General features: G+C 40.9%; 1 protein-coding gene across 4 annotated transcripts in view; it reads right to left on the reverse strand.

The window, feature by feature from the left end:
• CPED1 (cadherin like and PC-esterase domain containing 1) overlaps positions 1-22,500 on the reverse strand; it is a 154,519-nt gene that overhangs the window by 122,827 nt on the left and 9,192 nt on the right. For all 4 annotated transcript variants that reach the window (XR_009728396.1, XM_061373017.1, XM_061373014.1 and 1 more), the window contains exon 3: positions 18,714-18,900. Coding sequence is in view for 3 of the 4 variants with exons in the window: in XM_061373017.1 (XP_061229001.1) it covers positions 18,714-18,900 (187 nt within the window). In the remaining variant the exon portion in view is untranslated. The remainder of the gene's footprint in view (positions 1-18,713; positions 18,901-22,500) is intronic.

The following is a 22,500-nucleotide window of genomic DNA, read 5'->3' on the forward strand; positions in this document are numbered from 1 at the left end:
TGGAGCAGATTCTCCTGGAAGGCATGCTAAGGCACATGAAAAACAACAAGTTGCTTGGTGACAGCCAGCATGGCTTCACTAAGGGGAAATCCTGCCTAACCAATTTGGTGGCCTTCTATGATGGGGCTACAGAACTGATGGACAGAGGTAGAGTAGTTGATGTCATCTACCTGGGCTTGTGCAAAGTGTTCGACACTGTCCCACACGACATTTTTGTCTCTAAATTGGAGAGACATCAATTTGAAGGATGGACCACTCGGTGGATAAAGAACTGGCTGGATGGCCGCACACAAATAGGTGTGGTCAATGGCGCAATGTCCAGCTGGAGACCAGTCCTGAGTGGTGTCCCTCAGGGATCAGTGCTAGGACCAGTCTTGTTTAACGTCTTTGTCACTGACATGGACAGTGGGATTGAGTGCGCCCTCAGCAAGTTTGCCTATGACACCAAGCTGTGTGGTTCAGTTGATAAGCCGGAGGGAAGGAATGCCATCCAGAGGGACCTTGACATGCTTGTGAGGTGGGCTGATGCCAACCTCATGAAGTTTAACCATGACAAGTGCAAGTTCCTACACCTGGGTTGGAGCAATCCCAGGCACAGCTACAGGCTGGGCAGAGAAGAGATTCAGAGCAGCCCTGCAGAGAAGGACTTGGGGGAGCTGGTCAATGAGAAAATAAACATGAGCCAGCTTCAGTGTGTGCTCACAGCCCAGAAAGCCAACCGTATCCTGGGCTGCATCCAAAGGAGTGTGATCAGCAGGTCGAAGGAGGTGATCCTGCCCCTTTATTCTGCTCTCGTGAGACCTCACTTGGAGTATTGTGTGCGGTTCTGGTGTCCTCAACATAAAAAGGACATGGAACTGTTGGAACAAGTCCAGAGGAGGGCCACAAGGATGATCAGGGGACTGGAGCACCTCCCATATGAAGACAGGCTGAGAAAGTTGGGACTGTTCAGCCTGGAGAAGAGAAGGCTGCGTGGAGACTTCATAGCAGCCTTCCAGTATCTGAAGGGGGCATATAGGGATGCTGGGGATGGACTCTTCATTAGGGACTGTAGTGATAGGACAAGGGGTAATGGGTTAAAACTTAAACAGGGGAAGGTTAGATTGGATATAAGGAGGAAATTCTTTCCTGTTAGGGTGGTGAGGCACTGGAATGGGTTGCCCAGGGAGGTTGTGAATGCTCCATCCTTGGCAGTGTTCAAGGCCAGGTTGGACCAGGCCTTGGGTGATATGGTTTAGAGCAAGGTGTCCCTGCCCATGGCAGGGGGAGTTGGAACTTGATGATCTTAAGGTCCTTTCCAACCTTAACTCTTCTATGATTCTATGATTCTATCTTAGATTTACCTGAGAATATCAACCTGAGTTGCTAATCTAAGAATCAGTAGTTCAGCATACTTTGATTCCAATCAGCTGTGACCACCTTTAATTAGTCTTATTCTCGATGAGTTAAAGTACATGCTGTTGCATTCAGAGGGCAATGTTTCAACAGACAACTGACAGAATATACAACTTTCAGTTTTCAACAAGATACCACTGTTTTCATTTGCTTTGACTCTGACTTGTCTCTTGGAATAATTGGAACTGTTGATGTGGAAAAATCATTTATAAGACAATAAATGAGGGAGAAAAACAAACATGTTTTTAGCAGCAGTGGAAATAGCAATTCAGAGACCAATAAAACGTTTAACTTTTTCAATAAAAATATTATGCAGAGAGTTTTTGTATTCTGATATAATAGATCAAAGTGAACAAAAACAAAATGAGAACTGTAGGATTTAGTGGGGGTTTAAGCTTGCAGGACATACATTTTATAGATGAACTTCAAGAATTTCTGAAGGTGGTTTCTTAAATGAAGTGATCTTATTCCAACCTATGAAATTATCATGGCCTCCCCATAAGCTATGGCATTGGAGGCTGGATTTTTCAGGAAAACTGTTATATGCATATAAACCCATGGAGGGTTTAAGTTCTTATGTGTATACACAGAATAATATCATTTTATTTAATCAAATGAGTAAGCTTCCTCTCGAACACACAGCTTGAAATTTCATTTTACAGTGTTAAGGTTTCCAACCTGAATTTTGATCTGAAAGAACTTTGAAAATAAAATATAGTGTTCATCTTTTGTGCTCATCTTCATGCACTTCATTCATTCTGTGAAAAGAAAAGGCTGGTCAGCTCTATTTTTATTTTGATTTCCAATCGATTTGAAATTTTGCACTTTCTTGTACCATCACGCTAGAATTAATTAATTTACAAGCACTGGAGGATAAGAAGATGACAAGAAACAGCCAACATTTATTTGTCAAGAACATATCTGTAAACCTTAATCTAATTTCTTCTGACAGAGCAACTGATTTAGTGAACAAAGGAAATAGTAGCAATGAAAGAGTTTTACTTTGGTAAGTCTTTGTACACTTTCCACATAACATACCTATGAGATGAGTGTACAAGTATTTGAAAAACTGAAGTCTACACTATCAAAGTGGGTTTTTTTTGGAGCAGAACCTCAAAGGATACCCCACTGTATACTGAGTTCTAATCAAATTTTTCGGTAACAAATTTAATGATGGAACAGTTAAATGCACTTATAAATAGCAAATGATACCAAGTTGATGGGGAGTATAAGCACTTCAGAAGACATAAGCAGAATTCAAAATAATTTTGATAAATGGTCCAAATTCAACCTGAGGAAATTCAGAACAAGTTAAAAGTGCCACAATTCAGGAGAAATCAGATGACAATTGTCCAGAGAGAACTACTACAGAAAAGGACTAGATTCATAAAAATAACATTATAATACTGTTACCACACACGCACACACACACAGACAAATCTATATTACTTTTGAGTTGGTGGCAAAGATTTATTGGTGCTGAGAGAGTGGAATCTTCCCCTTTGGAATTGCAGTTTGACATTATTCTATGTCAGTTCCCTGCAGAATTATAAGTAACAGGGACTATTTCATTATAATCATTAACCTGTGGACATTAAGAATTGCAACCAACCTGTTTGTGAGCATTGCATACAAGGAACAGAGATGACCCTTCTGGTGCAGTTGGTGTTGGTCATACGTCACCAGTAAAACTATTTCCCAGTTCTGGAAAACACAGTTTCAAAAGAGGGTTGCAAGAAGAAGGTGGATTTTGGAAGGCCTTGTAGTGGATCTTACTGGGATGGAATTAACCCTCTTCCAAACCTGTGTTTATAATGTTTTAGCTATTGCTGAGCAGTGCTTCCACAGCACCAACACCTCCTCTGTGGCTCACTCTGGCCTGCAGTGCGCAGGCTGGGGTAAGCAAGAGTAGGGGAGGGGACACAGCCAGGACAGCTGACCCCAGCTGACCCAAAGGATATCCCACACCATACGGTGTTATGCACAGCATATAAACCTTGGGGAAGAGGAAGGAAGGAGGAGAGTTTCAGAGTGATGGTGTTTGTCATCCCAAGTAACAGTGATGGAGCCCTGCTGCCTTGGAGACACCTGAAAACCTGCCTAACCATGAGAGGTGGTGAATGAATTACTTGTTTTGCTTTGCTTACACATGCAGCTTTTGGTTTACCTATTAAACTGTCTTTATCTGAACCCACAACTTTTCTCACTTTTATCCTCCTGATTCTCTCCCCCACCCATCGGGGCAAGTGAGCAAGTGAGGTACTTAGCTACTGCCTGGGGTTAAACCACAACACCATAGAATAAATTTTTACCCATCCCAAATTATTTGTCCTCTTTAATTACTGGAGTCAGGATATGAAGTAAACAGCAAAGATTATACAAACTTTCTGATCACAAGGATGAATTACTGAAATACATCACTTTCAGGAAGCTACAGAACTCCTGCAGAGGAGACCCTGAGATTTGTACATGACCTTTTTTAAAAGAAATTCTCCTCAGCTGTGTTTGAAACATATTTCCAAGCACCTCTGAGCTGGATGGATGTGAAGAGATTTTCAGAATAAAGTATTATTTAGATATTGACACATTAAACTGTATTCAAATATACTTCTAGCATGTTGTAAACCCAATGTGTAAAAAAAACATAAATACAATGAACATAAGTTTTAGCTTCAAGAATCATAGCCTACAGAGACAAAAACACCCAAATCCTCTGCTCCTGCAGGGTAGTGAAGTGAGCACAGACTGAACCAAGTTTGATGAGGAGGCATGTAGTTATGGAAGTAACCTTCCAGTAGTAAATCCAACTTTAAACAAGACAGATTAATATGTTTTAAGAGCAAGCTCCATCCCTGCAATGTAGCCAGTTTATAGGAGCCAACGGTTTGTAAGTCAGTAGTTTACAGTGGAAGAACTACCAGATATCTGAAAGACAGAACTACTTCCTCACTGCCTGGCTCTGGACTCTGGGTTGGATTTTATGTCCCTCAGCATCTCAGAGGGCAGCAGCATCAGGCAGGCTGTGTGAAGGGGTCTGGGGACGTGGGAATTCTACACCTCTGAAGATCTGAGCTTCACTGATAACACCCCAGGGAAAAATATCCTTTGAAGACTATTTCTGGGTACAGCAGCTTGGCTGTCTCACTTGTGCAGAGATCAGAATGCCACTTGTTGGACTGAATGCTTTCTCTTTGCTAACGATATGGCCTTTTACAAGTTTTTCATATCACTGTTTCATTTGTAGAGCTTTCCCTAAAGGAATGTCTCATAACTTGGCATGCAGGAATTTTCCCCCTAAAGAAGTAAATGGAAGGATTTAAATTTTTCATTTGACATGGCTCTTGATAGTCATGACCTATCACCAATTTGAACTCACCGTAACAATGAAGAAATGATGACCCTACTGAGTGAAGGTAGCGTAGGAAAAGATGGGAAGGTTTCCGATATTTTCTGAACTACTCTGGAAAGCCGCTGTTCACCTGTCCACGTTCAACTCTTTCACTGTTTAACACAACTTCATGCTACTTCTTGAAACTGACTGTACTCGCAGTCCACTCCAATCACACCTGTTTAACTAGACAAATTAGACTGAAATCTTTTGGCATATTAACTGCAGTATAGCATTATAAGTGTAAAAAAAACCAACCCCACCCTATGTATGAAACTGACATTGTTGGACGCAGTCGATTCATTCACAAAATACTTTGTACAGTTGCTGTATGGTTGCCAGGGAAAGGCTGGAGGAATCTTGAGGACAGTCACTATTCATGCTCCTTGAGGAGGATCAGAATTTTATTTGGCTCAGCTAACCCCTAACTAAGAGGATCTGATGTGCCAAGGGAAGCATTCTCTGTGGAGGAGAAGCTGGTGTGAACCAAGTGGAACCAGTCTAATTCCAAGAACAGCTCATCTATCTCTACAGCTTAACACAAAACACTGCCCTGTGCTCGAGAATTAATGCCAAGTCACATCTGAGTTCAGCATTTGGGGAGTGAAACAGCAGTTTGAAGTCCTATCACAGTGCCTCACCTAATGCTTGACTGCTCTGCATCCATTCTGCAAATACTGTGGGGAGATGTTAGGTTTAACTCCATATGGGGAGGCATTATGCTTCCACTGTTGTCTGGAAAAAAAAGCTCTTTTATTACCATTTCTTTATACCAGGAAGGTCCAGGCTGCAAGCCTGTTTTTCTTGTCAATCCAAAGCAAGATTTTAAGCCTACAAAAATAAATGAGGGTCACAAGCCAAGAGCTACCTGCTTCTCCCAGAGCTCTTCTAAAATTTGGCAAGATGTTTTCCTTTTTCCACCTGTTCTCAGACTCTAAAACTGCCTTGGAACTACCTACCAAGTCAACCAGTTACCATCTTTCTTGATCGAGTAATTGACAATTCAAGGCAGATTACTTTCTCTAAAAAAAAACCAAAAAAAATCTATTGCAGGCTTAAATACAAGAACTGAGAAGAAAGGAGACAATCCTTTCTCCTTTTATATTACACTCAGTCATGCAATAGATTAACAATCCTTTCTTCTATCAGTAAACTATGGTACTATAAAAAGCAACCACAAAAGAATTTGCAGACCTGCAGCAAATGGTTTAAAGTGGTGTTTTTCAATGTGCAGACAACTGTTGGTAAGGCAACAAAGGCAGTGCACAAAATTTGCAATATTATTAAATGTATTTTTTGTGTGCAACCAAAGAATGAGCAGAAAAGTAGAAACAAAAGTAAATAAAGTACATTCAAAAATCATATTAGTCTGACATGGGGTGAAGAGTACTGCAGTATATAAGACAGGTGTGTTAGATGTTTCTTACTTTATTGGGTAGAGTCTGTGTCAGGCTAAGAATAACTCTCCGCAGAATTTTATTATAGACTGTAACTCTAACAATCTACAGTTTTTATCATGGCATAATCTATCAACTCAAGCTATGAAAATATGTTGTTAAAATACATTCTGAGCTACAGTAAAGTTCAACAGCAAACAAAATGAAAATACATAGTTCTGACTCAATGGCAAACACATCAGGGCAATTAAAACACTCAAGCCTGTTATTCCATTTCTGTGCTTATGCACCATGCTTCAGATGAATATTCAGATTAAACTGGAATGCTCTCCACACATGGGTACTTTCTGCATAGCTAACCTCAGTGAAACCAAAAGCACCTAGTAATCCAATATGGTGTGCTCTACTTGCATGCAAGCTCAAAAGGTTTACATCCCTAGTTGCTCAGAAATGCCAGAATTCTTACTTTATTTGGATTTTATACACCAGGTAGGCCACCATAATCAAAGCTGCTAGATAGGTTTCTCACTCACTCCATCCTCCTTTCAGGTAGATAATACATTATGGGAAGAATAGCTCTGTCCTGCTCTGTGCCAAGGAAGAAGACTGTGACACAATTGCCTTTGGACAATCCTCACTCCTACATGGTCAAAATTGTTCTGATAACTCTTGAGACTATACACAGGAAGGAACTCTACATCCCTGTTCTGTAAACCCGGAGGAAAATCACGTGAAAAAGCAGCATGCAGTCATGAAGTGGAAGGATGTATTGGGGCAATCCCAGGCACAGCTACGTATTGGGCAGAGAAGAGATTCAGAGCAGCCCTGAGGAGAAAGACTTGGAGGTGTCGGTCGATGAGAAAAGGAACATGAGCTGGATTCAGTGTGCGTTCGCAGCCCAGAAAGCCAACTGTATCCTGGGCTGGATCAAAAGGAGTGTGACCAGCAGGTCTAAGCAGGTGATCCTGCCCCTCTACTCCACTCTCATGAGACCTCACTTGGAGTATTGTGCGCAGTTCTGGTATCCTCAACATAAAAAAGCATCTGAATGATGGCACTAATGAGAATTTGTCATTGACTTTAAAGGGTAGAAACTGTGCTAGAGCTGAGAAAACAGCTTCTTCCCTTCTATGGATATAGGAGCTTCAGGATGAGCAGCTACAGAGCAGGTGAGTTTATCTTAATGTCCTGTCTCATTCTAATTACAGTGAATAAGGATAATAATTACAATGTTAAAATTATGGAGTTTGATCACCTCCTTAAGAAATAAAAATAGACGTTTTAAAGTCCAAATGGCAGCCCTGGATCACTGCATTTACAGCACTTGGTTATCCCACACCAACCCTAATTAATGTGTCAGATTCCTTAATACTGAGGAGGCAGGAAACAATCAGGACACTGAAAAAGAGAAGCTTGGGAAGAGAGGCAATGGCTAAACTAAACAGGCTCAACCACTAGCCTGGAATCATCCACTGTGTTTGTTTTCTTCTCTGTGGGTGGCCATGCAATGTCCCAGGAGTCAGCTCAAGCCAGTGGCGGTTCCTAAAACTCAGCAGGCCACCCTCAGTCAGTTTAGATACATGGACTTGAGCCATACTGCATCATTTGTCCTCAGGACTAAGGAATTGACCCATTTTATTTACAAGTTAGACAAAACCCATAGAAGACAGTGATGCAGTAATTAAGTCATGGCTAACGTAAGAGAGATTTCAAGCTGTACCCCACATACTGTTTTCTATGTATCACCCTATGATGCCTTTCAACTCTACTAACTTGGTAATGCATTGGGATAGTGAGAGCAGGTGATACAAACATCGTGACTATTATGTGTAGTATATTAGTCCATGGAACATGGACTCTGAAGTATATGTTAAAATGATCTCTTCAAATGTTTTAAAGAAACATAGGGACAGACCTCTCACTTTGAAGGTCAATGGACAACCCATATGGTTAGATTTGCAAAATGTGTGTACTGCAACATCTGGGGTGCAAATCAGAAGTGTCATGGAGCTGGGCAGAAAAGAAACCTGCTGTTTTCTTCTACCTCACATATCATCCTGTCATTAAGAAAGCAAACTATAGTCTACAGGTACCTTCTGAGGTTATACTTTTCTTTCTCCAAAGGTCCTCTAACCTTTTTTCTAAAGCCAGAGCACTTCATTTCAAAATGAATATAGGGTTAGCATGTGCGAAGTTTTTTGTACTTAATGTCCTTGTCTTCAGCTTACTCTTTACAGAACATTGCCTCAACTATTTTTTGTTGAAGGCTGACTTCTAGGCACACTCCAGTGAAACTGAGCCTCACTATGGCAGTGAAAGCTGGAGTGAGGACTTTTCTCTGATAGAGTTACTGAAACAAGATGGGAAAAAAAAACTGAATACCTAATTCACTTTTGGACAGATAAATATATCTTGATTTGGTCAAAACTAGCTAGGTCTTGTTCTTATTTTGATTATCAGCCTGCTATGCTGATAGGTTTTCTATTTTGTCTCTTAAAAAAAACCAAACTTTAGCAAACTTGTAGCAAACAGTGATGTACAGTGATTTCACACTAAAAGTCCTTTTTCAAAACTGATCAACTGAGCTGTATTCTGACAGATCTAAATTAACTGTGGTTCTGCCAGATTCATCTTCCATCTACACAATGTAGAAAACAGTATATTCTATGAATATACAGACTTTTAACAGTTGCTACAAATTAAAAATTAAACTCCTTTTTATAGCTAAATATTTATTTTGGAAAGCATTACCCCACATGTCAAACAAAGTCATTACAACAATGAGCTTGTTATAGGAACACTTTATGCCTTGAATCATTTGTTTCAAACTTTCCAAAATGCATACCACTCAGCTCTTTTGTCCTTCCCTCTGTCGAATTCTGAATATATTTTAGTTATGTGAGGAAATATGTTAAAACTATATATTTTAATCTTGCTACCAGTTAAGGTTGCTCAAATCCTATTCCTTTGTTACTTTTTAATACAAATCCTTGCTGTATTTTGCCCTTCTGTTGTGAAAAATGGACATTGTTTTGTAAGAAAACACATCTTCCAAAAACCGATAGAAATTGATTATATGTGGGGGTTTTTTTCTTTCTAATCAAAGGGTAGGTGTCACTTTTAGTACAGTTTTCTGTAAGAAATATGGGGTTTTTTTCAGAAATCTGAAAGCTCTCATGACCAACTTGAAACTGAGGAATAGTTTTGATTTCTGAGTATGTCAGAGAAGCTTCCTTTCTCTTCAGCATCTGTACAAACCAGGATTACCTCCAAATGGAGGACCTCAGGGGCCAAATAAAAGAATATTCAATATTACATTGAAAAGCCAACTTTGAGGTAGAACAATTAATATCAAAAGGGTAGAATAACCATTCCTCTCACGAAAGAAAGCTTCCTATTTGGTGTAAACCAGCCAGTGTAACAATAATATGGTGCATGAAATTTTCAGAAACACGCTCTAACCCGTGGGTGGCTACTGCAGTTTTGATGTCTGGGGCATTTTTGGGATGTAGCATTCAAAAGAGCTGTCAGCTGAAAGTGGCTGCAGCTGGAGAAAGTTGGAATCTGAACCTAGGAATGGAGTGGGCTGGCTGCAAACTACAATGAAGGCCCACACAGTGTATAAGCTTTTGCTATCATAACCAACAGAAGTCATGGTAGCTAAAGTCAAAAAGAAAATAAATTAAGTTTTTGTTTCAGTGGTATATAGTGCCTCTACCTAAAATGGGAGCACAGTGATGAAAGACCACACACTCCTCACAGCTGACCAGGGCTCAGGGCCAGTGAGTGCATCAAAAAGGGTACACAGCTTCCAGCAGCCAGAACACTGGGCAGCAGTAATGAAACAATCCCTTAGAGAGAGTGTTCTGGCAGGACTGCTGCAGGCTTCTGGCTAGGCTTACTGTCATTCTCTCAGTACCTATATGAGTAGACAATCATCTGACATTTAGGAACACATATACATACTTATAAACCAGAGTCTCTGAAACTTGTCAGAGCTGGGATTTATTTCTTAAAGGGGAGCATTTTAAAAATACTTGAATAAACAATTATCTGCTGTTACATTCTTATCCATAGGCCACAGTTACAAAACATTGCCTCAAACTCTTTTACAGGATTTGCATGTTACTAGTGTATTATAAAGCTTGTATACTTACACCTTAATCCCTTGTATTTATCTAATTTCAGAGGACATTGTTGCATTCCTTAGGCTGGTGTGTGTATCTGCCTGGACACTGGTGTTTTTCAGATTCTATTAACATGACATAATTTATTCCAGCAAAGTTTTAATTTTAGCTAACTGCGCAATCAAGTGTGTAATATTTTAATTACTGCAAGTTCTATATGAGCCTAATAAATAACACTCTCCGCTGACTCTATGTTCTGTTCATATGACTAAAAACATTCAAAGAAAATTATGTTTGGTAACTTTATGACTAAATGCTATATTTTGGTTTTAATTTGACAAAGTTCAATGCCCTATAAGGATTCTTTGTTATGAAAAAGGGAAAAATTCCCCTTTCTCAAGGAAAAGAGTACATTTGAAACAGGGTTTTTAATACAGTTCTACAGAGGGTTTATTTTAGTGATACAAAGAGATAATTTGTGTGCTCTTCAGCTAGAAAACATGAATATGTTCTGCTAGTAATTAGGAGGGAGAATACATATTGTTCAGGGAAATATATGATGGATTTAGGTTTTCTAACAAAAAACCACATCATCACATTAGAGAGCGGTATTTATTTGGCTGTGTCGGAAACTGATCTATCTTGTACTGAAACCAGTGATGTCTGTGGCACAAGATTAGGCATTCACTTTCAACTAGCTGGCAAACAGCCAGGCTTAATTGCTAAAAGCAAATTTAGAAAGTGATCAAGATAGTGCATATATTTCTGGTATAGATTTTCTTCCTGAAACTATATGAACTTCCATTTTGAGGAAGCAGAACAAACTTAAACATTAAGTATGCTTGTAAATCAGTACCTTCTGAGGATTGCATTTCTAACCGTTTAGCTTGTTTAGGAAGCACCTTGCTTAACAACATACAAAAAGAATGCTTCTGAAATGCATTTTTCCTTGTCAAAATTTTGCCAGGATTCACATGTCATATATTTTGTATTAGGAAACCAACCAGTTTTGTATACTGCAGCTATACATTTGTGCCACTTCTTTTGGAAGAGAAGTTACATCTGCTGGGTTTGAAGATATACATGTATTTGTATGGTAACCCACAAGATACTTCTGTGGCTAGCCTCACTATTATTATTTTGCACAATATTTTAAATGACTTACTTATGATAGAATGATCTTGTGCTTTTGCTGGCATGCTAGGATCTCCAGTCCTGCTTATTTAACCTTATCTCCACAGGGTTGTTTACACTTTCAGAACCTGATTTCAATTTACTTTAATTTTCTCAGAGACTTTTGTATTTATAAAAGCTGAGGATCTAGTGACCTCTCTATTCCTGACATTTCCTTTACTCTCCACTATGAAAAAGAACAAAAACCCCAGTGTCCCATTTCTGTTCCAAAAAAACTAAACTGCTTCCTTCAGTGGGTTGGTCCTTGTAATTGAAAATGGCAACCAGATGTTTACAGAACACACCAGAAATTTTCCTTGAGGGCTTTAGTCTTCATAATTATTTGCTAAAGTTAGTTGGATTTCATGGAAACTTGTCTGAGGCTGTAACAAATAGCAAGCAGGATCTTCTAACTGTACTCTGAACAATTGTAAATAATTAAAAAAAGAAATAAAAGTAAAGTTAGAACTAATGCAGTCTATTCCTGTTAATGTATTTCAAACTCCATAAAAAACCTCTAACAAAGGGAGGAGATTTGGTTCTTTTAGTACTGATTATTGCATGCCATACCATGAAAACCATCCCTATTTCTAAGTATGTTATTTGCTTTCTACCACCTCAAACTTCAGCTGGCTGTACTCTAAGCACCACCGATTTTGTGCTCCTTTCCTCTCCTGTGAGGAAAATATTCTCAGAGATTTGGCTTTTTTTTGAGAATATTTTGCATTTTAAGAAGATGCTGTAAGCTATATATTGCTCATTCTTCAGTTAGAACCTTGAGACACCACAGCTGATTCATACCTGAAATCTCTCCATCTGCTTTAGAAATCACTGTTTTCCCTCTTCAGTTCGTCTGCTTTATTCTCTCAAGGCTAGTCATATACTTCAAGAAGTCTATGAGTCTACCTTGTTACTGCACAAGGGGACACACTACACCCAACAAAAATCCCTTTACCTAGTATTTCAGGACATCTAAGACTGAATGCTCCACAGCTCCAGGGGATCCATTCCTTCAGCAGCCTTTATCCCAGAACAGCTTTCCTGATATCTAACAGAATGTTGTTGTTGAGTACTTCATGTGCTATTCACTGTAGGCATGAAAAACATGCCTACAGTTGTTCTTTTTTCCTTGGCAGCAGACTTTTTTAATATTTGACATTAACAAGTACCTCTGTTCCCCCATTCTTCACATTCAGTGAAGAATGAGCAACACTGTGTCCTCCTGTCTCTACCATCTACTCTCATTCTCACTACTTTTGCTGCTATAGTATGTCTTGGAAAATGAAAAGTGAATGTCTGATAGTCACCGGACATGGCCCTGGGGGCCCCCAAAACCCATGATTGTAGCTTATTCTCTAGACTAATTAGCAGCCCCAGGGAAACTATTACTGGTTGCACTTGTGAAGTAGCACTTGTGCAAGTTCCCACCTTGCTGCTGGTCAGATGTCAGCAATTAAACTGATTGTTTTGCTGATTTAGCTTCTGGTCAAAAGCATGAATAGTGATGAATACTAGAGGTGATACAACATACTAAATATACTAAAAGAATAATATAAAGAGATTCAGCAAGAAGCTAGTTCAGCAAGAAGCTAGTTCTGACAGTGACTCATACAATTTTTATCTTAATTTCTCCATCTCAGACTCTGGTGTGGCAACACTCCTCTGCCCCTACTACTACTGTGAATGAAAGTGAAGAGACACAAACATTTTTTTTTCCATTGGAAAATGTAGATTTTCTTTGAAAAGCAATTTTTCAAAAATATATCCAACAAACCAAAATGCAAAACTGACAATGACTGATTTGAAAAATTGCTTTTTGGGAGAATTACAGCAGAATTTCCTTTCATCTGTCCCCAACTGCTTCTTCAGTCATGCATCATCCAGAGACAGAAACCTGCAGCTAGCATCACTCCACATCTGTGAACACATCTGCTGGCTCCTACAGGTTCACACTGACATTATCCAAGCAGCAGCTCTTACAAGGTAGAACTGCTGGGTGCAAGGAAGCAAGAGCACTTGATAGAGACCCAAGGAGGGAGGCAGCAGAGGCTATATTTATTAATACAATAATTCTCAAATCAGCATATTACAACAAAATGAGTTGTCTGAATATTGTTTAGGTTGCTTTAGCAATGAGGGGTTATTCACTCCTTGCTCTAACCCCTAAGTAATGCCATGAGATGCCACCTTAAATGCCATACAGATCTCTTGACCCCATCATGTAACAAGAAGGGCAAAGATTAGCCTGGATTTGCTCCCACAGTCTGTTGTCTTACACATCCCTTCCTGTTCTTGGAGCAGCTCCACCCAAGCACCACTCCCACATCTGCAAAAGGCCGTATCATCCGCACAGTTAGTTGCTGGAACCAGGGCTTAATTTACACAGCCAAGTACTTTAACACAGCATGGTCTTAAAATGGCAGAAAACAGAACAGAATTCTGTGCATATGGATGAAGTCAGCAAAGAGAAAATAACCTCAGATCTAATACTCTTTGCAATATGTGTAAATTTAAGGAGATATATAGTGTATGATCTCCACTTAACAATCTCAGGTGAGAACAGGACATGAAGCTGGTATGGATTTCAGTGGAAATAAATATAAAGACTTATTGCCAAAAGGTAAATATTGACCAAAGTTAAGATGGGCTCAGTACTTATCTTATGGAACAATAAATCACACACACAAAAAACCCACCTCAAATCAATACATGTACTGTAACAGTCTTTCTAAAGGCATGACTAAAATTTCACCTTCAGTGGATGTCACTCAAACCACAAACAGAAGCCATAGGAAAGTTTAAGGATCTAACTGTAATATTCTAAAAATAGGGAATGATCATGTAAAATTAATATTATGAAAATGGTTTATGACTCCTTTTTTTTTTTTTTAAGTCACTCATTGCAATTGCAAAGAACTGACACCAAATTATCAAAAATTAAGGCAGCAGGGAGCACATATGTTATGTTATGCTGCACACAGTTGGGCGGCAGCCTGAACTGATGTGCTTTTTCCCATGGCTAAAATGACTGGCTATCATTAAGCTTATGCAGAATATTTTCCATACTAAAAGCTAGTGGTAACAACAGAATTTTGCATGTTATTGAAGAATGGGAAGATTTGTAGCATACAACTGCGTATGGTTTTCATAGCTTGCATTTTTCTGAGATTTGTGTAACTATTAGTAAAGGTGAAGAATTGAGAAATGAAGGAAATGCCTACTAAGGGAGGGTCACCATTGGCTAATGAGACACAAACATTGAGCAAAGGACACGAAAACTGATAGCTCCAGAAATAAGTAGTTTAATAAGTAGTTTTATTTATCATAGAAATGTTTGGGTTGGAAGGGATCTTAAGGATCATCCAGTTCCAACCCCCTGCCACAGGCAGGGACACCTTCAATTAGACCAGGTTGCTCCAAGCCCTATCCAACCTGGCCTTGAGCACTGTCAGGGATGGGGCAGCTACAGCTTCATTGGCAGCCTGTGCCAGCACCTCACCACCCTCACAGTAAAGGACATCTATTAATGTTTAATCTAAATCTACCCTCTTTTAGTTTAAAGCCATTCATCCTTGTCCTGTCCCTTCATGCCCTTGTAAAAAAGCCCCTCTCCAGCTTTCTTGTAGATCCTTTAGGTACTGGAAGGCCCTGTCTTAGTAGATGTCATCTTGGGGAAAGTATGGAATTCACGAAAGGTTCAGGAAGCAGACAGTAACTACAGAGTATTATTTTTGGAGGGCAGAAGTGCATTGAGTGCAACAAATTTCTGATATAAAACTTTCCTGTTAAAAAATATTATAAAGATGTTGGCAGGGTGTCACAGAGCCATAGGTACCCACAGATCCTGTTAAACTTTACTGTAGCCCCACATACAAGGGCTTCTCAACTGGAAGGACAGAGAAGACAGCAGGAGACTCTGGAAAATATTTGGCAAGTCCTTCACTGGTGTTTGCAACTCTGGGAGGACATAAGGGTGCTCTGAAGCCAGGCAGCTCACCCCACTGACCTCTGACAGAGCAGCACAGCTTTGTTCCAGGCTGAGGGAGGGAAGCACGCTTGTGTGGCTCAGCATGGCAAACCTTCCAGGAGAAAGCTTGGAGGTGTGGGGCTTTCTCACTCCTTCTTCTGATGCTTTTTTTACTGTCCATGGGGCTATGATACCAGTTTCAACACCCTCCAAAGCTGCAGTAAAGGCAGAACTTGTCACAGAGGTTATGCCTCTGTGAGTGGAGTCTCACACTTTTACAAAGAGGGAGAAAGGAATAGCACACCAAGCACACCTTCTGCCTATCTGGGAAACAAGCAAGTGTACCACTTGTGCTGGCCAGTACAACCAGATATCTTTCTCATCAGCTGTTATACAACTTCAGTTGAACTGCTTGTTTCACGATGGACTTACCACAGATACCGGAGATACTGACCGTGCTGAAACAGATCTACACCAGCAGCAGCTGCATGTCCAAAGAGGCAGCTCTCTGCAAAACATGACTATCCCATCCTCTGCTACTAACACAGTTCTACCACTCTACCTCCATCCCAGCAGCAGACTAAGAGATGTGTTAAACCTTACAGCAAACCTGGCTCATGCTGGGCTGCCACAGAAGGAAGACTAAAGAGCTCAGAGCAGAGCAGGCAGAGATACCATCAGTTCATGGGCTTTTCCCTCCATGTGGGTTTAATTGCTAAGGAATGGTGAAAGCACAGCTACTTTTTGTTCAAGCAAAGCTGCTGAAGAATTTACTGACAAAGCTATTTTTCAATGAAAATTTAGGGGGTTGTATAATTTATGTTTTACTGCGGAACGTATCTGTATGGATTTTTCATAGGAAACCCATAAACCACAGTCTCTTCACCATGAAAAAGAAATATAATGTATGCCCTTCCTTTTTATACAACTATTTTCCATTTACCAAAACCCAAAATGTTGTGGTTGGTCTGCAAGAACTGAAAAATTTCCTCTGAAGAAAACTATTCTCCTGATGTTTCCCTCTGACAGCAAAGAAAACAGTGCTGCAGCCCAGGTGTGGAGGATCTCTTTGGAAGATGGGTGTCTAGAGCTGTCACATTTGGATTTCAAATGGGAACAGAACTGGTCCCAGAATTAATAGCGGACCAGCACAAAAAAGTTAGGAATGTTTTGTGGTGAATTTTTTTCCATATATGACTTCAGCTAGACTCTTGGCTCTCAGCCATTCTAAACAAAAAATCCTTTCAAAATTAGAGTGAACTCTGAAGGATACTTAAGACAGACTGCAGAAAAATAAAAGCACGGGATAGAGCTCCTAAATAACACCAAGTAAGAAGGAATGACACTGTTTTTAGGTTTTTGACATCACTCATGATTTATGCTTCTCAGTCAATTATGTATATCTTTTTAATAGAACATATTCTTTAATAATCCTATTAGAAAAATATTATGACACAGAATAGCTCAAAATACCCTTCTCCAAAATAAAGAGTACTGTCCCATCCAGAACAGTAAACCCCATCATCTACTCGCAAAGAAAAATAACTTTGAGCCTAACATTTAGTTCTAAGAAAAGATCATTGGTTTGGTATGCAGTCATGCTCTTTTACTTACTTGTTTTTAAAACACAAGTTTAAAGCAAGGCAGTTACATAACACATGGCACAATTAAAGGCAGATTTACGTTGCCGTGAAGCAGAATTAGTACAGTCTTGCTCTTTAAATTCAATTGGCAAGCATTTGTCTTTTTTACGTATTTCGGCATCTGCTGGAAGCTGCAGGATGTTCCTGAAAAATACTTTAAAACCTTTATATTATTTTTTTCCTTTACTGGAAAAGTACTACAGGAAATACTGGTGCTAGCCTGCAAAATATAAATGCCCACAGATAAGTGGATTTCTGCAGAGGCAGTATTTGGAGTGTAAAAACCTGTACTGGAGAACTTCATCCTGAACAGATCACTGTAGCAATATCCAGCACAGTCATTTATATTTTTTTCCAGGTTATAACTTGCCATACCCACTTCCTTGGACATTTAAAACAAAAGTATTTCACAGACATGTTGCACATGGTCCCCAGAGATGCCATCTTTCCTCTGCAGTCCACCTCACATTAGCAAAGCCTGCAGACATGATGTATTTTGTCACTGAGATGGAAAGTACTCAAGGAAAGGAATGGCTGAAAGGTGCTTGTGAAACCAGATTAAAATAAAAGAGTGAGGTGAAGGTAATTTACTATGTCCTGGTACAGCCTGCCAAGAAAACTGCATGAACCCAATTTTCAAGAAAGTTTCTTAAAGGAACTTGAAATTAGTGGTGGAATTTTCAGCAGCCTCAAGCATGCTAAGTAATTATAGTTTTATCTGTCAAACTACTCTGGTTGGTTAAAGCACAAAGCAAAACTGATCTCTCTAGTAACCCCAGGAATGTATTACAAGCCTGAATGATGTAAGCAGCACTCCCATTAGCTTGAGAAATAATTGAACACACCATTTTTCTACTGACAGAATGGTGGCCTGCGTATTTTTTTCAAAGCCTTCCAGTTACAAAATTGACTTCTAGTAGAAGCCCAGATTGAGATCAGAGTTTCACTTCATACCTCCTAAGGTGACCTAGAGCATTTAAACATGGTCAGTGTATATACAACTGACGCTCAAGGCTCCTCTACCAATCACAGTGTAACTCTACACAACAAAGCTGCAGTTCCCTGCGCAAGAGATCAAGCTTCTTCAGTAGCCTGCTTTAACTGTGGTTCAGATTTTAAAAGGAACAAAGAACCAACTGTAATTTAACCCAGCTTCTGCAGCAAGTGCAAAATGTTCTTCTATATCATGCTCTTTAACAAGGTTACAGAACAATCAAAACAACACCAATGGAAAAAGCATACTTTCATGCATACAGCTTTTCTTTAAGAGAGAAAATGAGAAGGAACCAAATGTAGCAGGTATTTGTTTTGTTATTAAATTCTCTATTGAAAATCTCTGTTACATTGATGAAGTTGGTGTGAGAAGTCACCAGGAACCAAACGGATCCGATCTGTTTGTCAAGACTATGATGAATCACTCTGCTGCATTTGTTTCTTTTTTTTTTTTTTAGAAGGATGTATCTAATGGAAGAACCATCTAATTGTGGAAAATTAGCTGCACAACTGAGAAGGGCTGGAATTTGGCTTCTGTGTTTACTCACATGGAGAGTTTATATGGAAGAATGCTGGATCAATAGCCAGCATTTAGTAACTAACAAATTAACTAAGTCAAATTATTCTTACTGTGATAAGGGCCCTCATGCCTGGGTTCTGTCAACAGCCTCCTGTTTTCAAGGACTGTGACTGTGTATCCATGTTTTGCCAGGATGCGCTGACAGAGCTGACGGTCGGTTTCACGGTGGGCAGGAGGTGCATATAGAACCGCTCTTCTCCTGTGGGTTCCAAAGTACTGGAGAATGGCAGTGTCGATCTACAGCAAATACAATGCAAAGACAGTGGCTGTAAGGCAGGACAGTCCTCAGCAGTATAATACATAGTTGTTATACTTTTCACAAAAAGAAACTAGTAATTTACTGTGACAATCCAGGAACTATTTCTAGTGTAATAAAGAATTCTCTTTATATCAGAGACTTATGACCACAAATTCCATTTTGTATGTCTCTCTGTTTTTTAATACCTTATTTTGGACCAGTATTTCAAGGGTTTGAAAGCTCAGGGTAACAACAGAAAATCTTCAAACCCTAATCTTCCCTTCATGGAAAAATCTTTGGCTGAAATCTGGGCGGCTCTGGTAAGATAGCAACAGTACTTGCCAGCCAACTTTGTGGCCTCAGGCTGATCTGTGGGTCACCTAGCAAAGAAGACTTGGTGGGTCCCATGTAAAGTGTTCCAAGGAACATGAGTCCTATGCAGATGCTAAATGCATGGTTCTGAGTTCTGCTGTGCAGCATGATTGAGTACTGAGGTCAAAGCATGCAGAGGATAATCCTAAACAGTACTGTAGATTGCTGTGCCTATGGAAAAATAAAAGTAACCTTGTCAGTACCTTATTGCCTTATTAGTCCGAAACAATACATCCTCCAGGAGGACTGGCAGAGAGACTGGTATATAGGAGCAAGTAGAGAGGTCTCACATGAATCCCAAATAACTCTTGGGTTGTCTCACATTCACTGTCTTTCCACATAGTGCCTAAGAACAATGGCATCTAAAGGAAACCCTTACTCTGTATAATAGCCTGGAATATGATCTCCTTGCAAGAAAAAGTGGAAAAGAGCCACCCCAAACACAAAGAGATAGTGTGAGCTTGATATTAAGTTCTGAAAAGAGCAAATTAGTGGGCCGCTGTCATCAGGTCCCTAGGAAAGGGGAATAACTTACGTCTTACATAAATGTGGTAGGTTGACCCTGGCTGGACACCAGATGCCCACCAAAACTGTGCTATCACTCTCCTCCTCAGGTGGACAGGGGAGAGAAAATACAACAAAAGGCTCTTGGGTCAAAATAAGGACAGGGAGATCACTCATCAGTTAGTGTCATGGGCAACACAGACTCAACTTCAGGAGATCAGTTTATTACAAGTCAGAGTAGGGTAACAAGAAAAAATCTTCAAATCTTAAAACACTTTCCCCCTAACCCCTCCCTTCTTCTCAGGTTCAACTTTCCTCCTAAATTTTCTGATGTTTCCCTCACATATTCTCACTCCTCTCTCCAGTTGAAGTTGCACGAGATTTTTCCCCCCTTCTTATCTATGTCATCCCAGAGGTGCTACCACCATCACTGATGGGCTCAGCCTTGGCCCAGCAGGTCCATCCTGAAGCCAGCTAGCATTGGCTCTGTTGGACACAGGGGAAGCCTCTAGCAGCTTCTTGCAGAAGCCACCCCTGTAGCCCCTCCCTGCTATCAAAACCTTGCAAACCCAGCAAAATAAGGCGTAAAAATAGGATGTGCCATGTGGAAACAGGTTACTAATATCTGGAATAGTCTAGTTGTTATTTTGCAATAAAACCACCATTAACAGACAAGATTTTCCTTTGGTGAATTTTTTTTTATTTATTTAACATTGAAACATAGTAGCATTTAAGGGATTAACTTCAGGACATGAAATTAGCTCTTGGCAAGTTCATGAATTTCAACCTACCAGTAGTTAGCACTATGTCCTTTAAAAACTATGATACTCCATAACTTCTAATTTTAGTAAGCTTATCACTGGACATATGAAGTGCTACACAAACAACGCACCACCAGTTTGTGCCCAGTAGACCACACTGACGAGACAGATGTTTTGATATAAATATATGTGTCCAGTTGTTTATAGGACCAGGCCTGTAAAATAAATACATTTTATCAGGTGATAAGTTCACTCCTCTCAGCAGCCTGTTCCCCAAGTACAAGATGCAGTTTTAAGTTACGTTTGGCTGATGTGTGAGCTCATCTGTGGCAGCGAAGTATTTCAGAGCCCTGAGCCTCTGACGCCACATTTGCTGTTGCTCCAGAGCTGATATGCCCTGTGGAAAGGGTCAGCATCATTGAGAGGACCCTGAAAAATATCTCAGTATGACACTGTCAGAGCCTTCCATGAGTATTTGCTAAATGTGCAACCCAAGCTACTTTAGACACTGGGATATTCAAGGCTGATCACATGCTGGCCGGAAGCAGCACAAATAGCACAGGGTGAGGTCACAGGAACGGCATTAGTTACTCTGTCAGATGTCCCCACTGGCATAGCAGCGTTTTTAAAACACATTAATTGGGCAGCAAGAGTCTCAGATCACCCTTCTCAACCACAGCACCTGCCATTCTTTCCACTTCTGCCTTTGCACCTCCCTCTTCTCCTCTCACCTTCTCTCTTTCCTGCTCTCCTGCACTGCCAGCAGCCCCTGGCAGCCTTTCCTCCCTCTTTCCTGTCCTCCGTCCCTGTTCCCAAATCCAGCCCTTGCCCCAGCCCCGCTCCTGTGCTCCCTCTTGCTCCTCCTCCAGGCGGTCCGGGCAACCACTTCCCACTTCCCATTTCACTTGCATTGCGGAAAAGGCTCAGAGAATCGGGAAGCCTCTCACTTTATTTTGCATGCATATCCAGTTTTGCATCCCACATGCTGCAAGGGCCAGCTTTGAGGGGTGAACTGAGGACATGTGAGGAGCACAGAGGGGCTGCAGCCCAGGACACATCGCTGTTTGGTTTTAACCTGCGACTGTGACTCACCCCGCTCCCGTCCCTCCTGGTGTGGCTGGGGATGCTTTGCTGCCTGCGGTGAGGCTCCAGCCTTCGACTTGGTGATGCTTTGCCTCTGTCCCTCCTCACTAACAGATACCACAGTTGTATCATGCTACCAAAATACAGCTTGCTTTGTGAAAGCAAAGCCTCCTGCAGTGTTACACCTTAAGTACTTTGCTTCAACCCACGTTAAGAGCTTCTGTCTCAAGCACCTAGGAATGATTATTTTCCAGTGTGGGCAATACTCCAAAGACGGCTCTTGCAGGGCTCACCCCAGCCTGGCCACCAAGACCCAGAGTGCTGGCCAGGCTTGGCGCTGAGCAGCACCCCTGTCGCTTCTGCCTGGCTGCTGAGGCACAGGGGACAGGAGCCTCGCGTCCTTGGGGCATTCCAAGGAGCCCTGGGGTCAGCCTGTCTGCAGCAGGATCTGCCATGGAACAGAGTGCTCCCTTCCGCTTCCATGAGCACTGATGCATTTCCCCCAGCTCCCCGGGGACCAGCAGAGATGTTTACAACACTCAAGTTTGGTCATAGCAAATATTCAAGAGAACATTGATAGCAGCATAAAAAACACAGCAGTTCAAGCAGTAGCAGTAACCCGTGTCACTTCCACAAAACGCAAAAGGCCCCGGGCGGCTCCATGTGGCCCACACAGCAGCCGGCTCCCCCAGGGCACCTTTCATGAGTGATTGCAATGACCCTTGCAGGCGGAGCACACACTGGCTGCTTAAGAACACACAGTCCAGAAACACATAAAATCCCCCAGGCTGCCAGTGCTCAAAGCATCCTGATTCAAGGCTGGGAGGAACTGGGCAGGCCCGGCTGGGGACATGCTGGCCTCCATCCCCAGCCTCCCCT

This window comes from Neopsephotus bourkii, unplaced genomic scaffold (assembly GCF_033783945.1).
Source record: "Neopsephotus bourkii isolate Nb327-2 ecotype Australia unplaced genomic scaffold, CSIRO-AGI_Nbou_v1 NB_1624, whole genome shotgun sequence".
In the NCBI taxonomy this organism is placed as follows: Eukaryota; Metazoa; Chordata; class Aves; order Psittaciformes; family Psittacidae; genus Neopsephotus; species Neopsephotus bourkii.